The sequence below is a fragment of the Cynocephalus volans genome, chromosome 6, assembly GCF_027409185.1.
Source record: "Cynocephalus volans isolate mCynVol1 chromosome 6, mCynVol1.pri, whole genome shotgun sequence".
Lineage (NCBI taxonomy): Eukaryota > Metazoa > Chordata > Mammalia > Dermoptera > Cynocephalidae > Cynocephalus > Cynocephalus volans.
The window spans coordinates 80,085,488-80,107,887 of record NC_084465.1 but is presented as its reverse complement, the minus strand read 5'-3'; the positions used below and the strand labels follow the sequence as shown (position 1 = coordinate 80,107,887).

The window sequence follows — 22,400 nt, the reverse complement described above, 5'->3', positions numbered from 1 at the left end:
TTGACTATGTACATGAAAAAGGGTAATTATACACAATAGATATAATGTTTTCTGAAATATATTGTCTGTCTTCCATGTTTTTTCACTTCTTTGTGTGACTGCCCATCCCCCTGCTACATACACCCATTGTCTTTGGTGGGGAGGTGTGGGGAGGAAGAAATAGAATGACAAAAAAAAAACAAACCCAAAAAACCCAGGAGTCAATGTTAAGCTTTTGCTGTCCAATATAAACTTTTCTGAGCTCACAGCATACAAGGGTCTTCAAAGCAAGGCTGTTGAGGGAGGAAAGGGTTTTCTTAATTGCTTATGCTCTTTTTTTTAAACATTTAGATTGAAACATGGTATTTATTGGATCACACAGCTTTACGACCAGCTTTGGTGATGAGGCAGTGAAATATATGAGGTAAAGGAAGTCCTAGACAGGCTATAGGAAGTTTTCTGACATGAGTTGGAAAGAGTAGTTTTAGAGGAGTAATGAGAGCAGGTGAACATGTTGCTTGGGCCCTCTGCATCCTACTGCTCCAATTCTCTTGCCCTAGGAGCTAGGAAATTGAAAAATTAGCAACCGCTGAAAGTTTGAATGAAAGCCAAAAGCAAAGGGGATTATACCCTACTTCTTATTTTGTAATTCTAACCATCATCAGTCTGTGAAATGCCCCCCTCTTTCCTAACTCTCCTCTGCCTTGTGCATTGACTATGTTCTACTGCTGTACTCTCCATCTCACTAGTTCTTAGGCAAGCCACTGAGATTCCCCAGGGGCAACAAAAACTATAGGGGTCTTGCTGATTTTCCATTACTTTGCACCAATGAAAAGTCACTGGCATTGATATAGTCTTAAGTGCCTACATCGCTAATGACATGGTTCTTCCACTAACTCTGTGAGGCAGGTAGGACAATATGAATTTACTATCTTCCAACAATTGAAGGATTATTATGTTACAGCGAGGTTATGTGACTCTCCAAATATTTGCACTATGAGTAAGTAGCAGAATTAGGACCAAACCAGTGCATCTGACTTCTAATTTATACCTATTAAATTCTCAACAAATTAAAAAGTCACCATCCAAGTTCCAGAAAGTGAGAGAACGAGGGTATCAAATGAGGTGCCCAGGGAGCACCAGAAATGGGGTAATGTAAAAGAACTAACAAAAATATAGACAATTCATATCTATTCTGGCCTTTTTCTCCTATTATAAAAATAAATAACAGATAAAAGTGAATAATGAAAAAATAGTCTTCAAAATAAATTTTTAACACTACTTCTTTAAGCACACTAATATACTCATAGTCATTAAAAAATATTGGTCAACATGTACAAAGTTACAGATAGAAGGAATAAGTTCTGGTGTTCTAGGTGACTATAGTTAATAATATATTGTGTACGTCTAAATAGCTAGAAAAGATGATCTTTGAATGTAATCACCACAAATAAATGATAAAAGTTTAGGTGATGAAAATGCTATTGACCCTGAGTAGATCAATATACAATATATGCATATATTGAAACACACTGTACTCCACAAATATGTACAATTAAAATAAAAATATATACTTAATCATATTGAAATGGGACAAAAATTAGATCATTCTTTTAAAAATAATAATCACTGTGCTCAATTATATTGATCAACATTAAAGTCAGATGTTGCATGTTCTGCAACAGAGCTGACCTTGAAAGACAGAGTACTATGAAAAAGAAATCATTCTTGAGAGTATATTCACCACATGAATGAAAGTTAAGAACGTTTTCAAGGTTCACATGAGCTGAGAGAAGTGAAAACACGAGTGGTATTATTAGACAAAGCAATGTTTAATTTATTTGAACTCTTTACATCATTTTTTTCCCTCACTATTTCCATTCCTTTATTTAATCAAGAACTTATTTTATGAGCACTTGAGTGGTGGACCTTTTTTTTTTTCAATTAAAATTTTTTTCATATTAAAAAAAGCAATACATCGTTATTGAACAAAATCAGGCAATGCAGAATAATGTAAAGATGTGAAAAATACTCTCTAATCCTACTGTCTTAGAATTAACATTATTAATATGTTGATGTGTGTTCTAGATTTTTTAATGCACTTAAGTATGTCTATATTTTATAAATAATTACATGTATACATACATATTGTTTTTACTGTATTATATGCTGATAATAGCTAAAACTTGAGTGGACCAGACACTCTTCTGATCCACAATTACAGAGAAAAAACTGAGGCACAAAGAAAATAAGTAAGTTGCCCAAGGTCAAACTACTATCAAATGGTTGCTCTTCACCTTGCTTTTTCACTTAATTTGTCATGGACATCTTCCTTTATCACTTCATGTAGCTATGCCTCATTATTTTAAAAGACTGCATAGTATTCCACTCTATTGACAGACCGTAATTTAATTAACCAGTCTCCTGCCAGTGAAAATTCAGGTCATTTCTCAGTACTGTGATGACATCTTTATACATATAGATTTATATATCCATACTGAAGGATTCTTATAAATGGGACAGTTGGGTCATGAATTACTGTTTTTTTTTTAAATAATATGTTCTTCAATATTATATACAGAACCACCATGAAGTAAGTAGCAAAAAAATAGAAGTTACGGTTACTTGCTTCATGCTGTTTATAACTTATGCAGATATCTCAACTTGCAAGCAATGACGAAGCAACATACAACTCTATAACAATACAGTGAGCTATATATGAATACAGAGGAGTTACAAATTAGAAGAGTGGACATGTTGCAATTACTGAAAAGAGGACTTCTTTAAGAAGATGCTAATGTTGATTTGGCTTCTTACTAAAAGGTCAGGTATTCTGTTAAGCACACTTATGTTACCTCATTTATTTCCACAACCATAGGGTATATTCTCTTATTACAGCTATCCTACTGATGAGAAAACGCACTAAGATTTACACCCAAACACCCTATCTTCAAAGATGTGCTTTTATCTCCTTTGCTAAATTTGTGTCTTCTAAAATTAAAGAATTTTACTGAGTATTAGCTGCTGTGCTATGTCCTTCTACAGGCTTTAACTAATTAAATCACCTTATCTTGATTCTTACCTTGACATATTCATGTTTTCTTGCATATCTGGAATCGCTAGATTTCACTTTAGGCTCTGTGAGGTCGGAGATCATATTCTGTAAAACTATTCTTACTACTGAACAATGCACAGTCTTACATTAAGAATTAATGAAAAAGGTCCAAAATACTCACATACTTCTTCCTATAGCTACTAGCTAATAATCTGTCATACTCATTCATTTATTTAACAAACATTTATTAAAGACTTATTTTGTCCATGGTCCTTCTGGACTATACATTGTCTATGAAAATTTTTTGTCTCCTTCCATTTCATCACTTTAAACAGATATGCATTACATTTCGAATTTTTACCTTTTTCATTTCATCCTCAAATGCCTTTTCCAAATACTTGTATCTCCTGATGAGTTTATTGAAGACCTAAACATAAAAAGTAACCATTAAATATTATGTTAACAACTTAAAAAGGCATAGAAGAGATGTAGAAATTCACCACAACTACACCTACAATAATGAAAACACATAGTTAAACATGCTCATACTGTAACATGAGAACTGTAAGCACTGTAAAAGCGTTAATCACCACCTAGGAAAAAAATAGGATCAAAATGCTCATGCAGGATAAAAAAAAAACTCTTTCATGAGTATAATAGGTAGAAAAACCCAAAATAGCTTTGATGAAAATAAAAGGAATGTGATTTTAAAAATGAGATGCAGAGACCAAAAATAACTGAAATAAAGGGGTTATATATATAATCACTTAGATAGTGACATGATGGAGAGGAGAGTGCAGGAGAGATTACACTCTAGAGGGACTACGAACATGTTTTGAGCAGATGAGCAAGAAATGTTATAACTTGGTGGCATTAAAGGATTACCTGCCCCTGCAATCCAGTTAGAACATGGAAGCAAGGTTTGCAACTGTGTCTATGGAATTCTAGACTGTTTTGTAAGTGGAATGTTTTTATTTAAATAGGGCTCTTATAAATAGATTATTTTAATAACTTTGGAAATGATTTTTCTCTCTTTTTTTTTTTTCTTTAAAAGATGACCAGTAAGGGGATCTTAACCTTTGACGTGGTGTTGTCAGCACCACACTCTCCCAAGTGAGCAAACCGGCCATCCCTATATAGGGATCCAAACCTGTGGCCTTGGTGTTATCAGCACCATACTCTCCCGAGCGAGCCATGGCCTGGCTCCTGGAAATGATTTCTGAATCTACTTCCTTTCTCTTATATCCACATGATATAGTCTTACTTATAACTTTTAGTGTGTCTATTTGTTAATATATTCAAGATGGAGTCCAAGAGCAAAAAATTATAGTTGCTCTTTACGGGGAAAGAATAACGAGCCAGGCAGAAAATTGATATGCAATAAGAAAAAGAAATAAAATCCTCCCAATTTGATTTCCAACTTATACCAGTATTCATATTTCTTTATGTAACTATTAACAGGAAAAAGAATTCTCCTTATCCAAGAATGATTATCTAAACTCCCCTCCGGTAAATATCTAATAGGAAAGCAAAAGTCATCATACTACAAAAGTATCACAGCTTAATTAATCTCCACCCTAATATCCCTCTCCATTTAATTCTCTCTCTGCCTGACCACCCCATTGAGTAGGTTTTTCTGTCAGTCTCTAAGTATGCAATAATTTTTAAACTCAGAAACAACAACATATCAAAAGGTCTTTCCTCAAATATTCATATTCTGTATGAAAAATAAAATCATTTGTAAAAAGAAGCTATCCTATTTAGATGTAATGAACAGGCAAACTCTATATCATTTTAAGTTTACGGGGACAGCTGCACTCATTTTTCTTCCAGGATTTCTCTATCTTTCTTTCTATTGGAAATCAAATAATGAATAATACACCTTGTGTCTGCATGAATTGGATCCTGAAAAAAAAAATTCTGTGGGGAAGGTAAGGCAGGCATCATTATTATTTGGCAGCCTGGAAACTGCTATTAAGTAGATCAGGAAGTAGAACTTAGAAACTGTGATCCCTAGCCAACTGCCCTTATCTAAGACACAAAAAGGTGAGTGGGATTTTTTTTTTTTAATGTTGTTAATTCAAATTTTATTGACTTTACAGTTTTATGGTTCCTTTATAAATTTGTTTTGATTTTATAAATGCATGTGCTATAAACATAAGAATTTGTATTAAGGGTTATGTTTCTTTGTGTTTAGGTAAAATTAAAATAAAACTAATTTAGGCCACTATTAAGGATCCAAAAGAACTCTTATGCCTTTAGAATGGGTTCAAACACCAGTCTGAAGACATTGCTGTAGGTGACAGGGTACCACTGAAGGGTTTTAACCAAAGGAGTTAATGTGGTCAGAAGATGACCTTGGTGATTCAACAGAAGTGAGACAATTTTAAAGACCAGCTTTGGAACTGAGTATACTTACTTCAGTCTATACCTCAAGGTGTTTACAACCCTTACATACCTAGAGCAAAGAGTTTTAGAGTGTGGGTTAGAGGGTGGACCACTCAATCCTGTCTGCTTAATCCTTTTGCACCATTAAAAATATATTTCCTTTGTTTCTATCTGTTACAAATTTCGTAAATATGAAAAAGTAAAGAAATATCTTTGCTAAAAGAGCATGTAATTAAAAATAATTTTTGTAAGTTTAAATGCTTAATGGCCACATATCCCAAATTACTTGGCATAGCATGCCTTACAAATTTTAATAACTAAAGTAGACATGGATTCTAGCTTCTGAAATTTGATCACTTAGCCATAGTTAATTCCTATAATCTTTTTCATCTAATATAGCGAAATGTGTATTAAAAAAAGACGTGTTGCCCTAGGACTTGCCCCGGTAGTTTAGTTGGGAATAACAACTGACTTCTAAGAGTCAGTAACACAACCAGAATAGAAACATACCAACCTTAAGCTGGCTAGGCATGATGCATGTATGTTCAGCTTTATAAGGTAATGTCTAATAGGTTGTTCCATTTTACAATCTCACCACTTCCTGACCTTTACTAAGGCTAAAGACTCTTCATTTTTACCAATCTAATGCATGCAAAATGATATCTCATGATTTTAATTTAAATTTACGTAATTACTAATGACTTTGAACATGGCTTCATACTTAAAGGGAAAGTTATTTCCTTTTTTTTTTGGAAATGCCTGTATGTGTCTTTTCCTAATAGGTTGTTTGTCTTTTTCTCATTGACTTTCAGTTCTTTATTTCCTCTAGATATGAATATTTTATAGGTTTTATGCATTATAAATATCTTCTTGCCTCTTTCTTTTTAACAGCTACACAGTAGTCTACTCACATAAATTACCAAACTTTATTTAATCAGTCCTCTATGGATTTTTATGTCATTTTCATCCTTTGATATTATTATACGCAATACTACAATGACTACACTGCATGTGTCATTTTACACATGTTCGCGAGATGACACCCTAGAATTGGGATTGCTGGATCAAAGGGAACATGCAATTTTAGTTCTGAAAGACTACACAATTGCTTTGCCTAAAGGTAGGGCTGATTTACACTCCGAACAGCAATTGCTGTCAATATCTGGTTGCCCACATCCCTTATAGGTGAGAGGTTAAAAACATGATATCTTCTTGAAGCTTTAATGCTCATTATCTTACTGTGAAGGCAAATGAGTATCTTTTCATATGCTTAAGAGCTATCTATTATTCCTACTTGAAAAGTGAGTTGTAGGGTTTCGGAACTTAAATGTTTTCCTCAATCTTGTTCAAATGCTTTCCTTCTAACACAGGGGCAATCTCCCAATGACAGGCTCTACCTGAGCATAGTTTCTGATGGTTTCATGATCTTCATTTGCTGAAAACACACAGTGGTTGGTCATCTTGGTCTTATCACCATCATCTATGCGTGTTCCTCCAGGGGCTGAAAAGAGAAAGATAACTACAGTTATGAGAATACAAAAATAAGAAAAATAGTTGCAAAACATATCTATTCCTACACATCAAGGAAAACAATGAAAGAATACATCAAATCTAAGAGTCACAGAAAATTTCATAGAATAATATTTTGCTGGACTCCAGCTCACCAACTGTGGGATTGAGCAGACCTGACTGTTATGGTAGATCTTTTTGCTTCTACTTGGGTAGGTATTAAAAGTGTTCCTTCCTTCACTAACCCAGTTAGACATGCATGGTTAAGCAGTATATACTCTTGATTCCTCACCATTTGTGTCTGGTCGCCCAGTGGCTGTGTTGGCTAGAAGAGAGTATTTTATTCTTCTTCCCAATGGACTAGAACAAAAGAATGCCTTTTTTCTCCAATTCAACTTTCCATATTCAAAGGCTCCTCCTATGTTTTGATCGTAACCATTACAAGAATTGGTTGGTTAGAAGAGTGGAATATGAATGTTTGGTATTTTGTTTTCTGATTCTACTTCTTTGCAATTAGGGTACAAGGTTTGAGCAGGCCAAGTTAGATTAATATCTTTCATACAGTCAACAAATATTTGTAGTGTTATACTTACAGTAACTAGTGTGCTAGGCACCAATTATACAACCATGACCGAAGCTGAAAAGACAAATACTATCTACTTATCAGCCACTCCTTTTATTAATCTGTGTATTTTATTGTATAACTGCCTTGATTTAGCTTGTGATTTCAAATTTTTGGATGAAAAGGGCCACACACAGCCACCTTTATTACTAGATACAGGCAAAGGAGAATTCAACTGAGTTACACTTTCCTTAGCTTGTCATCACCTCTATGGGCTTCAGACTCCATAACATGGTTTTGTAAGTAAATTAGTTTTGGAAGAAGTCTTCTTCTTCAGGAATCTATTTTCACTCAATTAATTTATGCATGAGATTTAATTAGCCCTTTTTAATGAATACAACTACTTGAACAAAATTTTATTAAGATAATAATCTAACAACTTTGGGCTGATTATTCCTACCTGATAGAAATTCCATAACTAAAGAGTCTGATCTTGCAATTGTAGTTTTTTTCTCTTAGATATGTTTTAAAAATTGCATTCTTTTACAAAACAAACACTTGTTACACATTAATAATATTGCTACAGCTTACATTTAAAATAAAATGTTTTTCCTGATATTGGAAATAAGTTTTAATAGCCAAAAGTTTTCAAAAGTTTTTGGAGGTACTGCTGTTTTTCTCAAGATAGAAAGAAAAGAAAAGTAAAATATTTCTTGAACATCTTGAAAGAACAAGATGGCTGTTAATTTAAGAACAATGGGAGAAATTTTTTTGTAGATGTGAAAAAATTTCTACATACTTGATAATTAAAGTGTTTATATAAAAAGAATGCAACTGGCCAGCTTCATTCATTACATCATAAGTCTGGACTTAGTACACATCTGGGGTTGCACAGCCTGTGCTAAGCTAGTTGTACCAAACATCTTGCCCTACTTTATTCTTGGATGTATGGACATAGAGGGAAGCAGCAAAATCTGGGTTGCAGAGATAAATCTGCTGGTCACGGTAAATGTAGCCTTGAGATGATCAATACAAAATATATAGATAATTTAATGTATATGGAAGGGGCATTAAAGAAGGAAACCAGGAGTCATGTAAAAAGTGGCACCCAGAGAGGTAGGAGGATGTTTAAGTGGTCTCATGTAAGGGAAAAAAGTAAAACAGTCCAAGAATGACAGAAAGGTAAACAGTACTGCCCAGAGGTCACTCAGGACCCCCCCAAAAATCCATATGATTGCCTAATGCAGTCATGTGTGACTTTGGCCAGAACTAAAACTCAGTGAAGATTATTCTTGCATGGAGTTTTACCAGCATATGGACAGAAATATATCATATCTAATGAAATTCTAAAAGCCAGTAATCATCTTAGAAAATGTTCAACTTCACTGTTAAAAATTATCATTGCCTATTGACAAAGTTCTAAAAAACAGACAAAATTGAGTACCTAATAGTGCAAAAGTTGTATATTAATAGGAACTCATGATTTTTGACAAAATGTTTACTAGAACATTCCTTTGGAAGACTGGTTTTCTCTCTCAAGTAGATATAGATGTAAATATCTCCATCCTTTAATCCATTAATCCCTTACTAAATACTTAAAGACATAATCTGATAAGAGCACAAAGATACTCCATTCTAGGTTTATAAGGTAAACAGATTTCTAGAAGGGAATTAACCAAAATATTAACGATGGTTATTGCTGTAGATTGGATGTCTTCCTCTGTCCCCCAACCTCATTGAGGCTTAATCCCCACTGTAACTGTTGAGGCTGTGAATTCCTATTATGGTAATCAAAAGGTGGGGCCTTGAAGAGGTGATGAGATTATAGAACCATATGTAGTGAATGGATTAATAATGGCGGTCAGGGGCATGGTTTGGAGGGCTTTAAAAAGAGAGTGAATGAGGAGGTTAGTCTCTCTCTCTCTGCTCCACCATTTTGCAATGTAATACCCTGCTGTCACTGTTGCCACCAGCAACACCCTCACCAGATGTGTTCCCTGCACCGTGGACTTCCAGCCTCAGAAACTGTAAGCAATAAAATTCATTTTCTTTATAAAATACCCGGTTCCGTGTATTTTGTTATAAGCAACAGAAACAGACTAATACAGTTATCTCTGGGTATTGGGATTGGAACACACTATAATATATACAGCTCATCTATGGTGATAATGTGTGCTCTTTAGAAGCAATAACAACAAACAAAATTCATTTAGTATGGGATGCAAACCATCAATGCAGAACTACAGGGGACCGGGGTAGTAAATGGGACCATGTACCAAAATAGCTTGAAATGAGAGCTCAGAGAAAGAGGAATTTAAGACTGGCTCCACCTCAAAATGGAGGAACGTATACACTCTGTGTCAAGTAGGTTGGCTTAATTAGTGCTTCTCAGAGGAAGGCACTAATGGCATTTTGGGCGAGGCAACCTTTCCTTGTGTTGAATGTCCCTTGATTAGCAGAGTAGGCAGCATACCTGTCCCCACCCTGAAATCTTTGTAACAATCAAAATACTTCCACACATTTGGAACTTGAAAATCACTGGCCTAGGAGATTTGACCACCTTTAGTGATTTATGGCTACCATAGAAACTAATTATAAGAATGACTTAGAGGAAAAATGGCTGGTTATGATACCTAATAAACATTTGGATCAACTACTTACTGCACTTAAATAGTATTCTAAAGTCTTCTTTCCTGATGCCTTTGCTTTGTAAGACATAGCTTTTATTTTACTTTGAACTACCTTTAATAAGTTCCAATCTTCTGTCTTTAATCCTTTTAGCTATATACTCACAATGAAAAGGATTTTTAAAAAATTAGGCTTAAACTATATTTCTTAGACATTTTATTGTTTATGGATGAAATGGTATTAACCAAACCTGGGAAATTATTAGATTTATTGACAGTTACATTTCAATGTACCAAAAAAAAGTGGTGGGGTTCAAAAGAGAAGCTGCTATATGACATTTGGGTTCATTAAGTATATAGGAAGGATTTAGATGACATACACAAAGTTATATTCTTCTGCAGAAATTACCTCTCCTATGGGCCCTCCAAAAACATTTCAGGATTAGGAACACATGGAATAATTGGCTTTTATCTAAAGCAAAGTGATCATCTGTGTTGTAGTGTCAACAAAAACCCTCAGTTCTATTCCTTTATTTATTTTATAACATTTCACACCCACATTAATACCATTCCAAATTATAATTTAGATAAAAATGGTAGACATATCTTTTTATCAGCTTTAATAAATGTAAGCTTATAAAGCTCTATCTTATAAGGAAATATTTCAATAGAATTGAAAATATATATATACTACAAGAACATGTAACGCATGGCTTACCAAGCATACTGCCAGCCACCAGGATATCAAAGAGTGTGTCTGCATAGCGACGATAATCTAGTCTTGAACCTGTAGAGTCCAGAAATTTGGCTACAGCCTCAAGGTCATCACCAGCTTCATTAAGCCCCTGGACAAGTGTATCCCTGAAGACTGTGGGTTCGAATTTCTCTTTTTCATCTAAAATAAAAAATGTATAAAATCATTATATTCCCCAAAAAGACTGGCCAAGCATTTGCTTTGAAGGACAATTTAAGTCTTTTAAATCCGATTTCCACGTTCTAAAATCCTTGCTTAAACTCAAGCAAATAATTTATTTCTGTTCAAAGGGTAAACATTTTAACTCTATCCAATATATAATAAAATTGATGATTGTTCATTCATTTATGTCATTCATCTAATCTACTAACCCTAACCATTGGGGAAAAAATAAAGAGTATAATAATCAAAACTTAAATTTTTGTTTCATCTAAGATAGAGAAAGAAAATGATCCACAAGAGAATCACCAAAGAATAAAGGAGAATATACAAATATAAACGAACAAATAAAGATTGGAAAGGAGAAAATAAGGAGAAACATCTCTTTTACAAGATAAATCAGTCTGGAATACTTAAATATTTAATATATGTCATGAGCTATACATGTATATTTATAGCTTCAGAGCAGATGTTCTTAAACGTTTTGGTCTCATGACCCCTTGACACTCTTAAAAAGTACTAAGGATTCCAAGAGCTTTTTTGTTTATGGAGATTATACCTAACAATACTTATTTTACTAGAAATTAAAACAGCACGTTTTAGAATATTTATTTAATAAATGAGAAACTAGTAAGAAAAGCAGTATTGTTTTACACTCTTGCAAATCTCTTTAACGTCTGGCTTAATAGCAAACAGATAGATCCCCCTATCTACTGCATTCAATCTTTTGCAATATCACACATGCTATAGACTCTGGAAAACTCCATTGTAAATTCATGACAGAATGTGTGAAAAGGGCAAATAATATCCTAGTAATGTTATCAAAACAGTTTTGATTTTATTGACCCCCTGAAACAATTTAAGGGCAAATAGACATTATATAGCTTTTCATCCACAGCAAACATTGATAAGTCAACTATAGAACAATCTCAAAGGCATATGGTGCAGGCATAAATGAACTGCGGCAGTGAACTGAATACAAGAGTCTGGAGAAGTACAGGGTGGTGACCAGAGGTCAGGGACTGGAGGGAGTGTTGGTCTAGGCTCCAGAGAGACTTCTTGTGGAAGGTCAAGGTAGAGCCAGACCTAGAACAAAGCAGGGATCCCATATTGTGGGAAAAAAGTGAAGACGACAAACTAGAGGTCGGACTAGGCAGAAAAAAATGAGTAGATTAAAAGTAAAGGACATCCATCTTTTTTTCCCTTAACAGATCATGAGTCTGAATATGGGGAGAGAGGGGCAAAGGATGACCATAAAACTCCAAGAAAAAAATCCTATCATAAATACCTTAAGAGAGATAAATGAAGATATTGCAACTGGAAGAAGAAAAAAGAGATGGAGGGGGAGAGGGAGAATACATCAAAAAAAAAAAAAAAAGTTTAACAAATAAAACGAAGTTCTTGGATATAAAAAATATGATAGAAAAGTGAAAAATTCAATAAAAGAATTGAAAGAGAAAGCTGAGACTATCTCTGAGGAACTAGAAGAAAGGTCAAAGACCTGGCAAATAGGAGGAAAAAGATAAGAAAAAGATCAGACCGATCAAATATCCAAGTAAGTATAGTAAAAAGAGTGAAACACACAGAAAAGGAAATTATCTTTAAAATCTCAAGAAAGTTTCACAGACTTGAAGGATGTGTTTCCTAACAAAGGCCTGTCTGGGCACCTGGTACATTGATTGAAAATGGATCCACACCAGATACATTTATTACTGTGAAATTTCAGAATTCTGGGAATAAAGTAACTATCTGAAGCTTCTGGAGCAAAAACCAAGCCACATATAAAGTAGCAGAGCAGCACTAACTTTCTCAAAACAATGTTCAAAATTCTAAAGGAAAACAATTTCCAACCTAGAATTCTAGTGTTCACGCCAAACTATTAACCAAGGATAAGAGCAGAATGAACATATATTAAAACATTCAAGGCCTCAAAAATAGAGAATAACTAAGAAGGAATAAGTCATGAGATCCCAGGAAAAAGGGGAAAAAAACATAACAGACAGGCAATATCACTCTTGTGGATAATGATGGAAGGACATCTCAAGCATTTCAAGTTGACAGCTCTACAGCTAACCTAGACAGCAAACCAACCAGAAGAGAGTTCTACAATATAATAATACAATACTATATAAAAATTCCTTTAATGTACTATCATTGCTAGAATTCCTAATGTGTTTGTATAAAGAGATTTACACAACAAAGGGAAAGGTTAGGTTGACTAGTTTTAAGACACAGAAAACTAAGCCAAAAAGGATAAATTATTAAATTTACTAATCTAGAGATAACAAAATGATGTTCAGAAAAAGAAAAACTTTATCAAATAACAATTCAGCTGTGGATAGTATGTACAAAGTCATAATAATATAAACCCTAAACACTGGTCTAGCTGGTATTATGATATAAAGAAAGGAGAAGGACAGGAGGTATGCAGGTGGTGGTGGTGGGGCAGTGAAAGGGAGCTGATTCCTCATCTTTCAGAGTAGAAAGTATACATTTAATACCTCCACCAGAAAGATCAAATAATAGCCACACAAGGATGCTATTTGGCTTCATGAATGTGAATATCAAAAGGAACAGTTAGAAGAGTTGAAAGAGTTCCTCTGGGAAGCAGACCTGTTGTTTTAAAATGTCATGCTGAACTGTTTGACTATTTAAACCAGGTGCATGCATCACTTTGACAGAATTTAAAACTACATTTAAAAACCACACAGTGATTGTCTGGTTTGCACCTACTGACTACCTGTAAGTGGTCTAACAGAAGGGATGGGCTATAAAGGGTTAACAGTACTCACATCAGCACCAGAACCAGAGAAGAATGTCATTCCCAGTACCAGTCAGAGTCATGCAGCAGTGTGAGATACAGTAAAGACATACATAAATTAACTGGAACAATATCCATCATGAACAAAAGATAAAAAGTCCTTTTGATGCCATAAGCAAAACATTATGCAGCCAAGAACTTGCAAATGTCGACTGCAGAAAAAATATAATTAGGGTCTTGTTGTGTAGAGGGGGAGGAAAATGGATAAGAACTCTAGAGGAATATATTATGTAGAGCTGGAGGAGGGGATAACTGTTTCTACGCAAGAGGAACCCACTGGCAAGCAAAGAAAGCTTTGCCTCCTACTCAGGGTCTGGTGGAAGGGTAATTCTCCTCCCCTCTTAGAGAACAATGTTTTCTTTCCCATAATATGAGAACACCAGAAGTAAAAAGACCACAGACTGATTATGCAGTCTGGTGAGCAGCTTCTGAAATCAACCGAGCCGTTCCCCCACAATGGCACAACATGCTTAGATGTTGACCCAGGTGGCAAAACAGACTGTGATCATTTGAAAATTGCAAATCGAGGTATTGGGCAAATATAAGTTGGTAAGTAAGGAAAGTAAGTTGGTAAGTAGTCTCCAGACTATGTCGAGAATCCATGCAGAAGACTTCGCTTTGACTTTAAGAGGAAACTGAAAAACCTGTGTTTTAGAAAGACTTTCACATTCCCGTTATAATTTTCCAAAATAATTACTAAGGAAGAGGAAAAGTAAGGGAACAAAGATAGCGTAGATGGCAAAGGATAGTTCAATAGTAAATAATAATGCATTAGGTCAAACAGTTCACTTATAGTTTGGAAATATTAAGAAGTTATGATGGCATAAATGGACTAATAATTTTTTTACAGGTTGAAAAAGCTCCCACCTGCTAAGACGAAGTGTCCATCAAGTGGAATAGAAAATCCCTTTACAAGAAAATGGCAAGAACACTAATGGAAGTCTGGGAATACAAGAAAACATTTTATCCAAAGATATTTTTTCATCTGAAACAACAGTATATGTAGTTTGTACTTCATTTGAGGAGAGTTTAGCAGAAATGCTAACAAAATCCTAACAAAAATATGCCACTGCGTCCTTGACTTTCCATCTGGCAGTTCAAACCATCCTTGAAATGGAAAGTATGTAATTAGGGTCTCAGATTTATACCGTGTTGGTGAATCACAAGTGTGACACACTGAAGAGTTAGTCACAACAGCCCTTATACTGACAAAGAGAAATGGGCCTATTTCTGACACTAAAATGTGCCTCTAAGTTATCTACATCGACTACAGTAACTGGTTAATATAGCATTTTTCCAACCTGTTAACAAAGTGATAAATAACATAACCTACCTCCCTTTCTGAACGTCATTGAGGTATAGTAAATGAATAAGAAATGCCATGTGTTTTCTAACTATACACACACATACGTATATATTTCAAGATTTAAAGGCTTACTCAGTTACTACCACCACTTACTGTAAACCTAAGAGTGGCTTAAAATAACAGTATAGAGCAAAAGTCTCAGGGAAAAACCTAAGTACATGGTCCGTCTAGAATTCAATCATTTTTTTCTTTCCAATTTTTACTAATTTCAACCCAGTTTCCCTACAAAATTTACAAGGAGGACAGTTATTAAATATTTCGTTTAGCAAAGCATAACTATGGCCCAGGGGAGAAACTTTGATCCTTTCAGATTCCCACAAGCCACACTAGAAAACATAATTTCTTTGGAGAACATATCATAAACAAGATGCGCACATTTCATAAAGAGGGTCTGAATGCAGTTCTACATGACGTGTCCTACCACAATGTTTATGTTTTAATAGGAAATGATAAGAAATACATCTTTATACTAACTTGGCATGCAAGAGCAGTAGCTTTGCTAGGAAACAGTTTCAAACTGAAGACAGATCTTCAGAAGACAGCCTATTATAATGACCTTAAAATAGCCTCAGCAGTTTTTTTCTCTGCTTTACAAAAATGGCAAACCATTTATTTGAAATAAGCCCCGTCAAAATAGCAAAGAAAAGCCAAGGCATGATAAATCGTCAGGAGGCAATTCACTACTGTGAGAAGCAGAAAATGAGGTTGACTGGATTTTTTCTCTCCAGTCAGCAGTTTGGCACAAAATGGCTCAAGTGTTGCTTAAATCCCCAACAGACCTGAGTCATATAAATCCAGATCAACCGACAAATAATATATTTCTCAGCAGCTGTCTGGAGTACTCCAGCAGCGCAGTCTTGACCACCGGATGAGTCAGGGGCAAACCTGTTCAGAATGATAGAAAACCTTTCTCCTTCCAAACTGAAGACAGAGTACTCGTTGAATCCCGTCTGCTCTAGTGCAACACATTCTCAGGCCCTTCCTTGGCTCTGGAGCTCAGTTACAGTGAATCAGCGTCACACTTATGAAGCCACTTGAGCTGGAGATCCAGGCCCCAGATTAACAATCGCTCAGTGGGCAGGCAACGGCAAACCTTTCTGACCTCCCAGCTGGGCATATGTTAACCAGTAACACGTTATGAGGCCCCACTATACCTTAAAGGTAATTAGGTTTCTGAACCATATAGTTCATTACCTGTAAGTCCTTTTGAAATCATCCATGTGTTTTATCTTTCCCCAAGACTGCTTTAAACAATGAGACAAGGAATGGGTGCTAGTTAGCACCTTGGGTTTGATATCTGCTTCCAGATTTCATGGGGGAAATATAGCAGGAACACAAGTTGTAAGACCAAGATGAGGACTAAATAGAGGAAGGTGGGTCAAGCCATGCTTGTACTTACTCAGTTTATGCAGATGAGCCAAGGATTGGAAAAAATAGAAAAAGGCGAGCACCAGGCAGAAATACTATACAAAGTAACCATTTCTTGGTTACTTTTAATATTTTTTATTTTTAGTGTGAATGTGAAGACTTCTAGCAGGCAGCATTTACAGTTAAATTCAGTCTTAGTGCTATCCAGTGACTCTTGCAAACTCTTCTGACCCAAACGATCTATTGTATTGGGACTTCTTTTCCCTCTACATGACTAGACTTGCTACCTAATTGGACACAGCACAGCAAGAGAACATAGGCTGCCGGTGCCACCTTAGCACTGGTAATGCCAAAGGCGCATAAAAGTCAGTGATCACTAAAACGATTTAACACTCAAACATCATTACGTGGGATTATGCTTCAACATCATTTATCTAGATACATGACACTTCCTTAAATATTTTTCAGTTGTTCCTCTTTGGAAGAGTTTCCCTATCAAGATGCAGTTCAACTATTCTTATATACAATAGTACCTCTACACAATTGTGCAAAACTGACTAAATATAAAATCATGTTTAAAATATTCTTTACACATAAAGGTAATATGAATATTATATAAAAAACAGAAGTCACTCACACAAATAGAAATTTTACAAGTCATCATCAAACTGAGTCTATGACGGCTCTTCCCCCCCAAAAAGACACTTAAAAATATCATGAGTCTTAAGGGTATTTAAGGCAGTAGATTAATTTATTTTTTATTTTTATTTTTGTTTTTTTTAAACTTTATTTTTTATTTTATTTATTTATTTTTTTACATTTTATTTTGTCGATATACATTGTGGCTGATTATTGCTCCCCATCACCAAAACCTCCCTCCCTTCTCCCTCCCCCCCTCCCCCCCAACAATCTCCTTTCTGTTTGCTTGTTGTATCAACTTCAAATAATTGTGGTTGTTATATCTTCTTCCCCCCCCCCCCCGGTTTTTGTGTGTGTGTGTGTGTGTGTGTGTGTGAATTTATATATTAATTTTTAGCTCCCACCAATAAGTGAGAACATGTGGTATTTCTCTTTCTGTGCCTGACTTGTTTCACTTAATATAATTCTCTCAAGGTCCATCCATGTTGTTGCAAATGGCAGTATTTCATTCGTTTTTATAGCTGAGTAGTATTCCATTGTGTAGATGTACCACATTTTCCGTATCCACTCATCTGATGATGGGCATTTGGGCTGGTTCCAACTCTTGGCTATTGTAAAGAGTGCTGCGATGAACATTGGGAAACAGGTATACCTTCGACTTGATGATTTCCATTCCTCTGGGTATATTCCCAACAGTGGGATAGCTGGGTCGTATGGTAGATCTATCTGCAATTGTTTGAGGAACCTCCATACCATTTTCCATAGAGGCTGCACCATTTTGCAGTCCCACCAACAATGTATGAGAGTTCCTTTTTCTCCGCAGCCTCGCCAGCACTTATCATTCACAGTCTTTTGGATTTTAGCCATCCTAACTGGAGTTAGATGGTATCTCAATGTGGTTTTGATTTGCATTTCCCGGATGCAGAGTGATGTTGAGCATTTTTTCATATGTCTGTTAGCCATTTGGATATCTTCCTTAGAGAAATGCCTATTTAGCTCTTTTGCCCATTTTTTAATTGGGTTGCTTGTTTTCTTCTTGTACAGTTGTTTGAGTTCCTTATATATTCTGGATATTAATCCTTTGTCAGATATATATTTTGCAAATATTTTCTCCCATTCTGTTAATTGTTTCTTTTGCTGTGCAGAAGCTTTTTAGTTTGATATAATCCCATTTGTTTATTTTTCCTTTGGTTGCCCGTGCTTTTGGGGTCGTATTCATGAAGTCTGTGCCCAGTCCTATTTCCTGAAGTGTTTCTCCTATGTTTTCTTTAAGAAGTTTTATTGTTTCAGGATGTATATTTAAATCCTTAATCCATTTTGAGTTGATTTTAGTATACGGCGAGAGGTATGGATCTAGTTTCATTCTCCTGCATACGGATATGCACCGTATATCCAGCACCATTTGCTGAAGAGGCAGTCCCTTCCCCAGTGAATAGGCTTGGTGCCTTTGTCAAAGATCAGCTGACAGTAAGTGTGTGGGTTGATTTCTGGATTCTCTATTCTATTCCATTGGTCAGTGTGTCTGTTTTTATGCCAGTACCATACTGTTTTGGTTATTATAGCTTTGTAGTATAGCTTAAAGTCAGGTAGTGTTATGCCTCCAGCTTTATTTTTTTTGCTCAGCATTGCTTTGGCTATGCGTGGTCTTTTATTGTTCCATATAAATGTCTGGATAGTTTTTTCCATTTCTGAGAAAAATGTCTTTGGAATTTTGATGGGGATTGCATTGAATTTGTATATCACTTTGGGTAGTATGGACATTTTCACTATGTTGATTCTTCCAATCCAAGAGCATGGGATATCTTTCCATCTTCTTGTATCCTCTCTAATTTCTCTCAGCAGTGGTTTGTAGTTCTCATTATAGAGATTTTTCACCTCCTTGGTTAACTCAGTTCCTAAGTATTTTATTTTTTTGGTGGCTATTGTAAATGGGCAGGCTTTCTTGATTTCTCTTTCTGCATGTTCACTATTGGAGAAAAGAAATGCTACTGATTTTTGTGTGTTGATTTTGTATCCTGCTACTGTGCTGAAATCATTTATCAATTCCAACAGTTTTTTTGTAGAGGTTTTAGGCTGTTCGATATATAGGATCATGTCATCTGCAAACAGGGACAGTTTAACTTCATCTTTTCCAATCTGGATGCCCTTTATTTCCTTCTCTTCTCTGATTGCTCTGGCTAGTACTTCCAACACTATGTTGAATAGGAGTGGTGAGAGTGGGCATCCTTGTCTAGTTCCTGTTCTTAAAGGAAAAGCTTTCAGCTTTTCCCCATTCAGGATGATATTGGCTGTGGGTTTGGCATATATGGCTTTAATTATGTTGAGATACTTTCCCTCTGTACCTAACTTATAGAGGGTCTTTGTCATGAATGAGTGCTGAACTTTATCAAATGCTTTTTCAGCATCTATACATATGATCATATGGTCCTTGTGTTTGAGTTTATTAATATGGTGTATCACATTTATTGATTTGCATATGTTGAACCAACCTTGCATCCCTGGGATGAATCCCACTTGATCGTGATGAATAATTTTACGTATGTGTTGCTGTATTCTGTTTGCTAGTATTTTAGTGAGGATTTTTCCATCTATATTCATCAAGGATATTGGCCTGTAGTTTTCTTTTTTGGTAATATCTTTACCTGGTTTTGGTATCAGGATGATGTTTGCTTCATAGAATGAGTTTGGGAGATTTGTGTCCGATTCAATCTTTTGGAATAGTTTGTAAAGAATCAGTGTCAATTCCTCTTTGAATGTTTGGTAAAATTCTGCTGTGAATCCATCTGGTCCTGGGCTTTTCTTTGTTGGGAGCCTTCTGATAACAGCTTCAATCTCCTTTATTGTTATTGGTCTGTTCAAATTTTCTACGTCTTCACGGTTCAGTTTTGGGAGCTTGTGTGTGTCCAGAAATTTATCCATTTCCTCCAGATTTTCAAATTTGTTGGCGTATAGTTGTTTATAGTAGTCTCGAATGATTCCTTGTATTTCAGATGAATCAGTTGTAATATCGCCTTTTTCATTTCTAATTTTGGTTATTTGAGTCTTCCCTCTTCTTTTTTTTGTTAGCCATGCTAATGGTTTGTCAATTTTATTTATCTTTTCAAAAAACCAACTTTTTGATTCGTTGATCTTTTGAATTGTTTTTTGGTTTTCAATTTCATTCAGTTCTGCTCTGATCTTAATGATTTCTTTCCGTCTGCTAACTTTAGGTTTGGATTGTTCTTGTTTTTCTAGTTCTTTAAGGTGAAGTGTTAGGTTGTTCACTTGCCATCTTTCTATTCTTCTGAAGTGAGCGTTTAATGCAATAAATTTTCCCTTCAATACTGCTTTTGCAGTATCCCACAGGTTTTGGTATGATGTATCATTGTTTTCATTAGTTTCAAGAAATTTTTTGATTTCCTGCTTGATTTCTTCTTGGACCCATATGCCATTAAGTAGAATGCTGTTTAATTTCCATGTGTTTGTATAGTTTCCAGAGTTTCGTTTGTTATTAATTTCTAGTTTTAATCCATTGTGGTCTGAAAAGATACACGGGATAATTGCAATTTTTTTGAATTTATTGAGACTTGATTTGTGACCTAATATGTGATCTATCCTGGAGAATGATCCATGTGCTGATGAGAAGAATGAATATTCTGAGATGGTTGGGTGGAATGTTCTGTAGATATCTGCCAATTCCAATTGGTCTAGAGTCTTGTTTAGATCTTGTGTTTCTCTACTGATTCTTTGCCTAGATGATCTGTCTAATATTGACAGTGGGGTGTTCAGGTCCCCTGCTATTATGGTATTAGTGTCTATTTCCTTCTTTAGGTCTAATAGAGTTTGTTTTATAAATCTGGCTGCTCCAACATTGGGTGCGTACATATTTATGATTGTTATGTCTTCTTGATGGATCAGTCCTTTTATCATTAAGTAGTGTCCCTCATTGTCTCTTTTTATGGTTTTTAGTTTAAAGTCTATTTTGTCAGATATAAGAATAGCTACTCCAGCTTGTTTTTCTTTTCTGTTTGCATGGTAAATCTTTTTCCATCCTTTCACTCTTAGTCTGTGTGAATCTTTATGGGTGAGGTGGGTCTCTTGTAGGCAGCATATAGTTGGGTCCTGCTTTTTGATCCAGTCAGCCAGTCTGTGTCTTTTGATTGGGGAATTTAAGCCTTTTACATTAAGAGTTGTTATTGAAAGGTGTTGATTTATTTCTAGCATTTTATTGGTTGTTTGGTTGTCTTAGGTGTCTTTTGTTCCTTGCTTTCTGATTTACTGTTTGTTTTCTGTGTTTGTTGGTTCCTTAGGTTGTAGATAGTGCTTTTGTTAGCTTGTTTTCTCTTCATGAATGCCATTTTTATTATACTAGCGGGTTTAGATTTTTCTTGGGTTTTTATGGCAGTGGTAGTTATTTTTCAGGAACCAAACCCAGTACTCCCTTGAGGATTTCTTGTAAGGGTGGTCATGTGGTAGTGAACTCCCGCAGTTTTTGTTTGTCTGAGAAATATACTATTTGCCCCTCATTTCGGAAGGATAGCCTTGCAGGGTAGAGTATTCTTGGCTGGCAATCTTTGTCTTTTAGTATTTTGAAAATATCATCCCATTCCTTTCTAGCTTTTAGGGTTTGTGATGAAAAGTCTGATGTTAACCTGATTGGGGCTCCCTTATAGGTGATTTGACGCTTCTCTCTTGCAGCTTTTAAGATTCTCTCTTTGTCTCTGAGTTTTGCCAATTTGACTATGACATGTCTTGGAGAAGGTCTTTTTGGGTTGAATACATTTGGAGATCGTTGAGCTTCCTGGATCTGAAGATCTGTGATTTTTCCTATACCTGGGAAGTTTTCTGCCACTATTTTGTTGAATATGTTTTCAATGGAATCTCCATTTTCCTCCCCTTCTGGAATACCCATGACTCAGATATTTGATCGCTTATGGTTGTCTGATATCTCTCTCAGATTTTCTTCCATGTCCTTGATTCTTTTTTCTTTCTTTCTGTCTGCTTGTGTTATTTCAAACAGCCCATCTTCAAGTTCAGAGGTTCTCTCTTCAACTTCGACAAGCCTGCTGGTTAAACTCTCCGTTGTGTTTTTTATTTCGTTGAATAACTTCTTCAGTTCAGCAAGTTCTGCTACATCTTTTTTCAGGACATTGATTTCCTTGTACATTTCCTCTTTCAGATCCTGTATACTTTT

At 35.4% G+C, this 22,400-nt stretch overlaps 1 protein-coding gene across 1 annotated transcript in view; it reads right to left on the bottom strand.

Annotated features, from left to right (window-relative positions):
* The window catches only part of BZW2 (basic leucine zipper and W2 domains 2), a 61,374-nt gene that overhangs the window by 19,189 nt on the left and 19,785 nt on the right, over positions 1–22,400 (bottom strand). The window contains exons 3-5 of the mRNA XM_063099470.1: positions 10,839–11,015; positions 6,820–6,923; positions 3,396–3,461 (exon numbers count right to left, since the gene is read on the bottom strand). Of these exons, the coding sequence (XP_062955540.1) occupies positions 3,396–3,461; positions 6,820–6,923; positions 10,839–11,015 (347 nt within the window). The remainder of the gene's footprint in view (positions 1–3,395; positions 3,462–6,819; positions 6,924–10,838; positions 11,016–22,400) is intronic.